The sequence below is a fragment of the Empidonax traillii genome, unplaced genomic scaffold (assembly GCF_003031625.1).
Source record: "Empidonax traillii isolate 1590-97213 ecotype Southwest subspecies unplaced genomic scaffold, ASM303162v1 scaffold475:size860808, whole genome shotgun sequence".
In the NCBI taxonomy this organism is placed as follows: Eukaryota; Metazoa; Chordata; class Aves; order Passeriformes; family Tyrannidae; genus Empidonax; species Empidonax traillii.
The window spans coordinates 128,151-140,652 of NW_020955668.1; the positions used below are offsets into that span (position 1 = coordinate 128,151).

The 12,502-nt window shown below is 39.0% G+C and overlaps 1 protein-coding gene across 4 annotated transcripts in view; it reads left to right on the plus strand.

The window, feature by feature from the left end:
• The window catches only part of LDB3 (LIM domain binding 3), a 117,605-nt gene that overhangs the window by 58,673 nt on the left and 46,430 nt on the right, over positions 1-12,502 (plus strand). For all 4 annotated transcript variants that reach the window (XM_027895958.1, XM_027895959.1, XM_027895960.1 and 1 more), the window contains 2 exons: positions 4,195-4,217; positions 7,540-7,743. In XM_027895958.1, coding sequence (XP_027751759.1) covers positions 4,195-4,217; positions 7,540-7,743 — 227 coding nt within the window. The remainder of the gene's footprint in view (positions 1-4,194; positions 4,218-7,539; positions 7,744-12,502) is intronic.

Here is a 12,502-nt window from a genome sequence, read left to right on the forward strand (position 1 = left end):
CTTGGTCTTTGGTATCTGAGGTGCAATATGGATTGGCAACAGTCACCAGAGCATGAGGAGGAACACGAGGACTGAAGTGACTGTGATCCTCTCGGGGTTCTGGCACTCAGCAGTTTTAACTACTGCCTGTAGTCTCATGGAACCAAGTACTGCTGTTGGCCATTAGAGCAGCTGCTGTCAACCAGCTTTGGTATTTTGCTCTTAACTTATGTATAACAACAAATGATCTCTAGATCAGACTGCCCAGACAGTTTGATCCTATGCTGTCCAAGTTTTTGCACATTATTGCAGATCAACTCTTTTGTTAGAAGGTTTGGTAAGTCAGGACTTTGGACTACAGTACATGAGAAAGGGCAATGAGAAACAGGTTTTCCTAATTTTCCTGCCTTCATGTATTGATTGGCAAACAAATGTAAATTTTTAGTTTGTTTATTTGTGCTTTGGTTTTTTTAAATTAAGATAATTTTTTTATTATGGATATGGGCAAAAGTGTATGTTTGGCGATAGGGACTTGGCTATATGAGGAAAAACAGAAAATTTAGACAATCCACTGAGGTCTGATAGCAAATGCATATCTTCAGGTACTTTATATCTCTTTGAAGGAGCTGTTTGCAAGAGCAAAACCACGAGTTTTAAGTTGTAGAAAAGTAAAGATATTTTATCCTTATACATGTGTGTTCTAGATGATTCAGGCAGTTTATATGATTCATTGCAACTCTCTTGAGGACTCAGCATTAACAATCCTAATTAAGTTATCTGCAAAAATCCTGTCCTCCCTTCTCATGCTGGATAATTAGGAAAAGCAATTACTGTTTAGAAGAAAATTATTTCAGTTAGCAAAATCAGCAAAATAAACCTCAGAATGCTTCTGTCTTAATTGACAGTTTTCTTGAAGAATACCAATCCTTGTGTTTTTTCACTATGCAGAGTTTCCTGGGAGTATATCTCACTATCTTTTTCCCACTGTCTTCACAACCCTCAACATCTGCAAGGGTGAGGGTGAAAGTGGCTGTATTTTGGATAGCTCAGCATTGTGACTGTTTGTTATCAGAATTACAACACAGCTGCATCCATCACTCATCAAAGTCTATGGGAGCCCTTCTTTTCATACCAGAGTGCTTTGCAATAGGACTGCATGATGTCACAGTGATTAGTGGGGTGCAAAAAAAGGTGTACCTGCAGAAAACACTTCCCTGTCTTCACTCTGCTACTTTTCCATGTTTTTTGTCCCCTTTATATGTGAACTTTATTCAGTGCCCTGAATTACAGAGCAAAGTTCTACCTTAGAACAACCATCTGAGATTTTTATCTTTTTTCAGTTTGAACAAAATTTTAGGGAGTTTCTGTCTATCTGCCTGTAATATCCATAGCACTGATGAACAAATAAGAAAATTTTAAAAGTCAGCCTTTGTTCTGCAGCGCAGGAACATTCTGAAAAGATGAAAAAGCCTAGAAGCACTAAATAAATGTGTCTTCTCGGGTAACTCTTCTAAGATCTCTGCTCACATGCAGAGAAAATTCAGAGCTCAGGAATGCTGTCATTCCCACTCCCACTTGACTGTTACCTGTGAACTGAGAGGCATCTCTCCTCCTACTCTCTGCAGAATAACACATAGAACCTGTAACTACCTTGGGACTCGGGATCATCCATGATAATCTCAATCTCTTGGTAAATATTTGGGAAAGAATGCACAGGGAAAGCACTGTGAGCTCTGCAAGATCAGCTCTGGACTTCGTTGGGGACACTGTTGTCATATAGTACAACATGAGATGCTGTGTAAAGATTGTGATATTATGATGCTCCAAATCCATGAATTCATTGTGAATTCATGAACTTGTGCTTAGTATGGTAAGAGCTGTTAGAAAAATTCAGGTGTGGGGGGTGATCTTAAGGTGTATTTCACGTTTCAATGCCATGTCCTTTTCACCAAGTGATTTAATCTTGTGCGAATTGCTACTAGAGGTTTAGCTAAACCCTTTGGAAAATTCTATCAAGGAACTAAAATTAATTTTGAGATTATTTCCTTGATCTCTGAAGAATAACAAAGCATCTGTCTCTCTGATACACTTTACATTAAAGCTTTATCACCTTCGCCCAGGGTAAAAAAGTGGTGGCCTGTTAAGAGTGTGGGATGTGATGTGCTGGAAGCTCTGGAGAGTATTAATAAATATGAAGAGTGAGTCATAGTTTGTAACATGTGGATCTTTCTCATTCCAGTGCGAGTTACTTTTCACAGTGTAGGTCAAGGGCAGTAAATACCTGTCCCACAAGTGCGTGCCAGGTGGTTTGGGTTACTGGCTGCTTACCCTGTGACCTCTGTGAGCAGCAGCTTGGGTGTTTCATACATGTCCATATTTAGAATCAAAGTAAAGTAATGTGTGGCTCTGAACTGGGGGGAATTTTGTCATCACATACTAAACATAAGGAGAAGCAAAGCTTTGCTCTTTTTGAGGGAAGCTGTAGTAGCCTCTTCATATCTCAAAATCTTGATGAGACGTGTCTGTTGAACTTTTAGTGTGTGCACATGATGATTTCTATCTTTTAATAAATTTTAACATTATGCAAACATATTCCTCTAATTCAGTTGTATTTTAGGAATGGTTGTTCTGCCTTTAAAGTATTATTTTATGTGTAAGGTAGAGGCCCGGATTAGTCAGAGAATGATACTATTACACTGTTTCTTTGTCAGTGAGTGTCCAGCTGTCTTGCATAAACCTAAAAAGGATATAGGACCACTAATGTGCTTACAGGCTGCAGCTTATTCCTAATATATCTCTACCAGTTCCTGTAACAAACCGATACCTTTGGCTTAATGTAGGGTTTTTATCTGAGAGTCTGACCAGTAGCTGCAGAAGGTGATCTGTGATTGTTTTACCATGGAAATGCAGAAATGCAAAGCCTTTACCACAGCTTGGCTCCTTAGAGTGGTTTTGATCACGACAGAGGCTGTTGGATGAGCCAAGGCAAAATGACTGTATGTAGAGAGAAGCAGTAAAAGCAAAGGTTCTGCCAGGCAAAAGCAGAAGGAGACAAATCCGCTTGGAATGTCGCTCCAACAGCGTAACTTTGCTGTCCAGTATTTTCTATCGGTCCCGGGTACAGAAATGTCACAGCAGCGAGTTGGAAGGTTCAGTGCCCAGTTCTGTCAACAGCATTCTGTGCAGCTAAGTAAGAAGAAAAGTTTATTAACTGATCCTGGATCTCTTCCTCTTTATTTTGCACAAAATATGATGGTCTTCAACCAAGAAAAGACCAAAATTTGAGTACTCTAAGCTTTGAAAAAACTAAGTTAAGATAAACATCATAGGCCATTATTGCTATTTGTTATTAGGAAATGCAGCACAGTTCAGTGTGAGCACACTGTTCATCACTCCCAGGTTTAGCTGGTTTATGCTGCTCTGGAATTACTGTGCAAGCCACCATCAGTTGTTTATGCAGCAAAGCAGAAATGGAGCATGAACATGAACCAGATCAATAAAATATCCTGATATCCATATCCCAAAAAAACACATAATGCACAGCTTGCTTCATTTCATGTGGAATAAAATGAGGAATGATTCTTCTGAAGCTAATTGGCTTACACCACTGTTGGTGCAATGTAAGTACAGTCAGATTTAGGCCAATACTTTTTTAAATACAAAGGCATTTGCCTTAGTCTTAGATTTAAAACATCTCCCAGTATATTTTTTGGATCTTCTCCAGCATGTAAAAGCCCAAAAAATCAGTCTTGCAAAACCAACTCTGAGGGTGGCCTGAGGAGGACAGACTTCATCTCTGAATATTTAGTATCTGAGGGGAAAAATATAATTTCTACCACTCATATGCTATTTTCAGATGAGAATATACTCTGCAAATCCTTTTTTATTCCCTCTGCTCCCTCCCCCCGCCCCATACACTTAGGTAGTAGTACTTTTAGGGATGTACAGCAATAAAATCACATTCAAGGGTCAGCCAAAATACCATGGTACCCTACTAAGTCCCAGTGGATCAAGTATAATCCCTACATTTTTTCCTTTCTTAATCACGTTGGGGTTTTTAGGCATACATTTACTTTTTGTTCTTATTTGTAGATGGTCTGAAAAGAGCCTGTAGCAAGCTTTCATAAACACCTTTTGCCCTTTGCACTCTAAAAACTATTGACTTTTTCTGTGTGGTTGGTTTTGATGTTGTTTGTTCTCTTTCTCTTCTTTTAGGTCATAACCAACACCGCTGCCAAGTTAGTATCCCTTCTATATAGTGCCAAATGTTTGTGTTATGCTGTGTATGTGAAGATGTGTTTTCTGGGGTAGCATGATCCCCTGTGCTGCTGCTGTGTCTGCTTGCAAGTGGAAGTGTTTTTCTAAACATCTGCTTGGTATGACCAGCATCATGTGCTGCCTCTGGGGTCCAGCAGTGCTCCCTTCTGAGGGAGCACTTGGCATTTTTTGGTGATGCTCTAATGCTGTGAGTGGAGTTGGCATCTGAGCCTGCTCAGTTCTTGTAAAGGCTTTCAGAAGTGTTTGTTTCTACAGTCCAGGTTTAAGTCCTCTTAAATCTTTCAGTAGCCTTCATGCCTTCAGAGTTTTTTGAGCATTATCTGAGCCTTTTTAGGTGTATTATTAACAATGTGCTTTGAGCTTTAACATTAAATTAATTTCCAAAGCCCCACCCTGCTAAAATTCAAAATCAGGTTGGTATGAGATACTGATATGGAAAAAAATCCACAAACCCATTTACCTTAGTAAATGTATTGCCCAAACACGAAATAACTATTGATTAGAAAATAATCTGCTTTATTTAAGAAAGTTCACAGTCCTCAGTTTTGATCTAAAGTTTCCTAAGGGCAGAGGATTATCTCTAAACTCTCACTTTCTGTTCCTGAAATGACTGTTTTATCCAGAAATTTCTAGAGACTGGGTTAAATTCAGCACAAAGTAAATAACTCTAATAGTTAAATGTGAAATTTAAACTGACAATACAAGGTTAGAAGCAGTAGAATACATATAAGTTGAGATAATATTTAATGCACATAATTTACACTGATCTGGCATTCTCAGTTGATTTTAGTGAGGTGTGGGTTGTGATGTCAGGCAAATACTGGAACTCCTTTGGTGTGACAAACGCTGGCCAATTTACATTGATGATTATTCTGACACAATTGTCTTAGAAAGCAGAAGTCACATTGTAGGGGTGTTTTTAATCTTACTTGCTTTGGCATTTATTTTTCCAGTCCTCTTCTAGCTGAGGAGAAAGATCTCATTCATTTTGCAGCAGTGCTCCAGCTGTTTCTGCAGCCTTACCTTTGCCACTTTGTCCTAGAGAGCAGCACCCCTTACAAGCACTAATATCTTCTCTTTACCTCCAGAGTTATAAAGAAAACTCTGTAGTTGAAAATCTGTCCCTTTTTCTGTTAGTTTTGTGGGAATCCTGTTAACTTCAGTTGAAGTTTTGCCTTGCTGTTTGTAACGTGACTAAAACCTCTTGAAAGACATCACTGAAGCTGTTTAAAGACCACAAGTGAAAGCCCAGATCGCTCCTGCTGCTGCTGTTAGGGAAGTTTAGGCTGTTCTGACATTACTAGCTTTGATTTCTGTAGTTGTGGAAACCAACTGCTTAGAACTTCCTTCTGTAAAGGTGAGGTGTTTAACCTCTGTCCTTTCATTCACACAGTCTTCTCAGATCTTGCGTTTAGAACCTCTTCAAGACTTCCAACAGCATGGAGGAAAGAGAATACTAAACTCAAGATCTTGAGGAGCTGCGTGTTTGTAATTATCGTGTGATCTTTTAGGGTATTACAAAGGAAAGAGAGGATGTTGTTGAAGTAAGGCATGTTCATGCTCAGTGTAGCAACCTGCACGTCCCTGCACATCACCCTTCTACAGATGATGTCAGTGTAATAATAAAATTGTCATAGTTGATGAATTGTTAATGGAGATACATTTTTAATGTGAAAATGTCTTTGCAAAAAGATGATTTTCACTTTTTGAATGCATAATGCAGCTTCCTGGTTCCCTCCCTTAAAATGTTGATGTGTATCTAAAGGCTGTGCCTGTGATGCAGCATGTGCATTTATGTGTCTCTGTTCCTTGAGCATGTGGCTGTCAATGTTCTATCAAGTATTTGGAATGATGTGTGGCTGTATCTCTCTGTCCATCTTCAGTCAGGGCATCCCACCAAACAAAACGCTGAAAACATAGTGGAATCCCCTGGCTGGATTCAGAGGTGGCACATCACCTGTGATAATCTCTGGAAGATTAAGTCAGATGGCTGCCAGCTTTACTTGATTTTACTTTTTCCTCCCATGGCAAACAGGCAAACTACTGTGTGTGTAAAGAGAAAAACTTAACAGTAGCAAACAGACTTACAGTAAAACGTCCTAAACTGAAAAGGAACATTTTCCCAGTCAGACGGGATTGCATTTTCAGAATTCCTTTTGCAGGGGAAGATATATCCATTTCCACCTTTCAGGTTTAGTTGTAAATGATTAACATTTGTGAGTTATCCAAAGGACAGAATTCCCAGTTTTGTCCAGTTTAGTGAGCATATGGAATCTATTCTGCTGGCAGGACAGGAAGAGCAGACTAGAGAATCATCTGATTTCCATAGGTTAGAGAAGAGCAGCTACTTCAGTGTCTGACCGCTGAAGAGTTAACTTGCTCCTTGAAACGCTGGGCAATGCTCAGTCCTTGCTCTGGGGCTAGAACAATGTACAACTCAGCCCTACAAAGAAGCCAGGTACTCTTTGGCTGCAGCCTGACATTAAACTGGCTCATTCTGATGTAATTTAACTTGCTTGGGGCTCAGTCTCTCAAATAAAAGTGCTTCCTCCTAAATGGAGCCACTGGAAACTACAGCAGCTGCTCTTCCAAATGCAGTTGCCCCACTGGTTGCAATGCGGGATATTTTGGTCTGAGACTGAGCATTTATCACGCTGTAGCAGCACTTGGGGGTGGCTGTACAGAGATTTTGGAAGATTTAGTCTTTGTGAGGAAAACTTTGAAGATATAAAAAGTACTAAATTTCACTGTGATTAATAATCCAGACAGAAAGTACTGGAACCTTCTAAATAATAGAGGACCAGAAATCTGTTCACCCCACTGCACTTCCTAGTGCTTTGTAAGAATGTTGAAAGCGTGAATGGATGCAGTGGAGAAAGTGCAGTCTGGGTGTACATCCCATGGGCCTGCACATACACCTGTGTGTATATTTGTACACACTTATGGGTATGTATGCATGTAACAACAGAATTTTAGTATATGTAATTATCACATTAATACTTAGGGATTTGCCATGATATTTTAATGCAGTGACAGCTGTTTCACCTTTGTTTTCCTCTTTATACATCTGTGAGCCAACACAAAAATGTCATCCATTGGGGCAGCCAGTTGATGCTGTGACTTGGTACTTGTGCTGTCTCCTATTCTGCGATGGGAAGCTTTGGTGGTGAGATGCCATGAACAGACGTGCACACTCCTCTGCTGGTGATGCTTCTCTCACTTAACTCTCACGCCTCTCTCCTTTCTTCCTTCCCTGGGGACCCTCACTCTTGCATAACCCAGCCCGGAGTTCACGGAGCGTTTCAACCCCAATGTCCTGAAGGACTCTGCCCTGTCTACACACAAACCCATTGAGGTGAAGGGCCTTGGCGGCAAGGCTACCATAATTCACGCCCAGTATAACACCCCGATCAGCATGTATTCCCAGGATGCTATCATGGATGCAATTGCAGGCCAGGCACAAGCCCAGGGTGGAGAATTTGCTGGGTAAGGTCATTTCCTTTTGTGGAATGCTCTTTGTCTGCATGGTACATGTAACAGTCCCTGCCTGCATGACATGGTTGCTCTTCCTGGACTCTTTTTTATTTGGGTATATTACACATAAAAAATACTGGACAATGTTTGAAAGCACTTCCATATTTTGAAGTTAAAAGGATGGATAGCTAGAAAATCGTAGCGTGGTTTGTGCTGGAAGGGACTTAAGGATCATCTAGTTCCAAAAATATACCATGGTCAAGGATACTTTAATTTAACTCTTTCCCTTTTAGTATTCCTCCTAGAACCACACTAAAATAAATGTAGTGCTCTGTATATGACATTGGATGGCTTTTCATTTCTGATGACCATGCTCTGTAATAACCACTGTTTTATATGCATAGCTTGGGAATAACGGGAAAGGGGGAGGGGATTTTTACTGATACATGAAGAATGCAAAATGTTTACTTAGTACTGGCTACTGTTTTATTCCACAGAATGGAGTGTTTTGCTGTATTTTCCCTCTCCCTGGTTTACATACAGTACATGTGTCCTACACATATCCTTTGGACTATGGCAAAATCTACTCATCTTCAATAACTCTGCTTTTACAGTGCATGTTTCTGGAAATCCATCTGATTAACTTACCCAGCGTTGTTACAACTTAACTGAAATTACATGTGCAGTGAATGTAGCCAGGTGTCTCTCTTACCAGGTGTCTTTTTACCCAAAATAGAACTTGCCATCTTTTTATGGGACACTAAAACATAGGTACAGCAACACACTTCAACGTAATTTCTTCTCAATATGATAGCTTCAGGCTTATTCAAAATGAACATGATTCATGTATTTGCATGTGCTCCCTTTTACTGGACATTTTTCTCTCTTTTTTTATGTATTTTTTTTTCCCACTAACTTTTTACATCACAGCTCTCCCTAATGATGGATCCCAAACAATACCCTTAGCTGGTTTTGACCATGACTCAGTGAATGACGGGTGTTGAGTAGACTCACATTTCCAATTAGCCAAGTACAAAGAGAGAAGTTCATTCATTCTGTGTTCTTTATAACTGTTCACATCTGTCATGGGTTTTATAGGCATGGATTATGTGAGACATTTTATCATATATTGGAATTTTCTACTAAATGCTGTAGTATTATATGATGCAAATAGTAATATTTCAAAAAATTGCCTATTTAAGTGGTCAGATGATTATAAAGTTGCACTGCTGAGTACTTATTATGTTAGTATATACATACATTTTTAAAATAACCGAATTAATGGATACGTAGGTAAAAAATAGGCTGTTATGGAGTGTTGAGTCATTAGGCCACAAACAACAAAGAGTATGTTAAACATCACTGTGTTGTAACTTTTTAACTTCATTTTTTTTCTCATTTTGAACATGGAAGCCACCTATTGAGTGGGTGTTTTTGAAATGAGAGGGTTGTTTCCATTAATCCTTTTCTATCAGACAGGTCTAGTGAAAGATTACTCTTTGCAGACAACTCCGTGACTGTGTTCTCCCATATAATGTTGCAAAAAACACATTTTTCTTTAGGATTCACTGAATAAGCTACCATTTAAGCTTTTGCTTCATTTTGGAATGTGACTCCTAAGCCAAACATTCACCTGGTCCTGAGGAGAAACTAATGTTTTTATTCCCACTGCGATGAGAGCTACACTCTGGTTTTTAACGTACCTTGCCTTTTTTTTTTTTTAATTTATTTATAACACTTGGTGACTGTACAATTTTCTCTGTAAGTTTTTTTATTACAATTAACACAGCATTTTTAATCTAGACATTTAGAAACCTAGCAAGGGTTGTGCTACTATAACAAAGGCCTACCTACCCACTGACTGATATTCATTTGGTTAAGCCTTTAGGTTCTTTTGGCCTCCCTGATATTCTGAACTTTAACTTGCAGTGGAAATGATATGTTCTTTAGTTTGCTTAGTTGGTCAAGTTTGAAATAAGATTATGCTTAATGCAGAAGGATTTGTATGAGAAGTTTTTCATATAAAAGCAGACCAAATTGTGAGCTGATTGATTTTGTCTCAATTCTCTGCCCATAATTTGGTCTCAGGGCTTAACTTTTCTTCTTTTGGCTTTTCATTTCACGTTAGAGGTCAACCACAAGGTGTCTGTAAGATGGTGAGCACACTCAGACTGCAGATCTAAAGGGCAGACAGTACCTGGAAACACTGCTTGCATCTTCTATCAGTGATGAAGGACAGACAGGCTTAAGACAAGAAAAACATTTTCTTGTTTCAGCATTTGAAATCAGTGATGCTGTAACTTAGTGAGATCAGAATCAGATTTTTGTCATTTGGAAAACAACCCCCACTTGCTGGATCACCGTAGAAAACACAAAGGAAAGCACAGAATTGTTTATACTGCAGTTATTCACACATCACACTGGAACTGAGAGGCAGAAAATTTTGAATGCCCTGGCTTCTTATCTTTTCTTACTCTGTTTTGTTTTAATTGACTTTGCTAAACCAAGAAGCAAGAGTTGGTTGCAGTGAAACCATGTGATTAGTACATTTTGATTACATTTGTCAAACCTCTTCTAAATTTAGCCAAATTCACAAGTCATAAGTAGACATAAATTCAACAATTTTATCAGGATTAAGAACTGACAAGTTAAAGTAACAGAATCAATGATGTGATTGTGTAGAAACTAAAGTCTTGTGTATCCTCTGCAGTAAGTCAGCTTGGCTGGGTACTTACCAGCCTACATGAACTTTTGTTTGTTTTTTGGGTTGTGGGGATTTTTACCTCTTAGAACTTTTATTAAATAGCTGGAATTAGTCTAATATCTGAAGTCACAATATTTCGTGGTATGTCTACACCGAGGGTAAAACACTGCAGTGTTCCTAGGTTTAACTTACTATCTACTTAAATTAAACCCGGTTAATGACTCCAGGGTACCATTCACATGGTAAACTGTAGTTTATAATGGACTCCAAAAAATAATAATTCCACTGCTGCTTACTCAAAGAGGCTTGATTGTCTTTAAAGCTTGTTTTAATGTTAATAAGGTGTGACTAGATGATGATGTGAAAAAGGAGTATTCTTTATTGACTCCTGCTAAAATACCTTAGACTGTAGTGTGAAAACCCTCAAAACCTCTAACCCATTTGGGAAGAATTTTTTTTCAGTAACATCAATTTAGAGTAATATGCTTAAAGATGAATAATATTTCTGCACATCCACACCCAGATGGAAAGAAATTAAATTACAAAGAGGTATAACAGAGGTATTAACGTGATTATGTGCATCTTTAGGTTGTCTGTAAGAATCAGCTGTCACATTTAGGTTTATGAAATGCTGATAATCAGCGATGTGCTCTATTTTACACTTCCATGCTGAGTGCCTCTTATGCCCTAGTTACTCATCTACAATGTAATTATGATTTAAAAAAAAGAAAAAGGCCTGTTGAATTAAAGGCAGATTTGGAAATATTCCAATGTATTGCATTAATTTAGTTCAATTCATATGAGCATGTTTCATTCTGCTAGGGAAGGTTAATTCACCAAGCTCCATTTCCTGCCTTAATCATCTGCCATAAGGATATTAATATGTCCTGTTAATGCCACACGTTACTACTGTGAAATTTGTGGTCCAGCCTTTAGCTGTAGTTTTTTTAAATACCCTTGAGTTAATAGCATAATTATACATAAACCTTTAAACTGCTTTTTTTTGTATATTGGTCATAATATAGGAACAAAGCATTTCAGCAAGAGGATTTAGTCAAAGGAATTTGTCCTGTCTGTAACTTGCACGGTGCTGTTGCCACAGTGGTCTATAGTTGAAGTCAGCAGAGGTTTATAATCCCCTTTACAACAGCGTGCAGCTGGGAAATTTACTATCACACTGCTTAAAAAGAGCAGTTTTTTTAAGCTTCAGCAAGATTAACAAGTCAGTCTGGGGATACAAAGTTAACTGTTGGCCCAGTTCAGACAGTCACCGATAGCAGTCGTGCAGGGCAAGGTGCTCAGAACCCTCAAATGCCTCTGGGGTCATCTTTTGGGGAACATTAACAAGACCCTTTTCAGTGACAGAACTTTTCAGCATAGCCAAGTGTCAGAGGCAGCAGTAGAACAGTCCTGAGTGGGTTGCTGACTTACTGTTGGTGTTACAGAGAATCTCTTTTCCATGCAAAGACTATTCCTGCTCCCACACTTGCTGCCCTACCTCAGCAAGCCCTTCAGCCATATGTGATGGGCCAGAAGAGGAACACTACTGCTCTCTCTCCTGTCTCCCTCTATGAGCAACACTAGTGGAAGCCACTGGTGGCACACCCTTCCCAAAATGAACAGGTCTACATCACGCCTTCTGTACCTGCTAGTGTTTAGATATTGTAAGGATAGTAGTCTGGGAAACATGAGCTAAAAGAGGAGCTGGAAAATGCTGCTTGTTCCTACAGAACATCTTCCACACTGAGAAGCTTTTTTTACATAACTTGTATGTTTTGTGGCGGAGCTTAAACTGAAGAATCAGGCTTTTTTCTAAATTCACCTTTTTTCCAAATTCACCTTTTTTCCAAGCTGTGCTCCATCATGTAGATGTTTGTGCTGAAACGTGCAAAAACCAAAAAAATTAACTGGGGTTTGTGCTGTGCTGGGTCCTCAAGAAAGTGACAAGTTTGCATATATTGGGAGTTATGAAGAACAGAAATACTCCTCCAATAAAAACTGAAAATTCCTAGAGAGCTGGGGTGCTTTTGGGTCCATATAAACACTGATCATGTTTCTGAGCCCCTT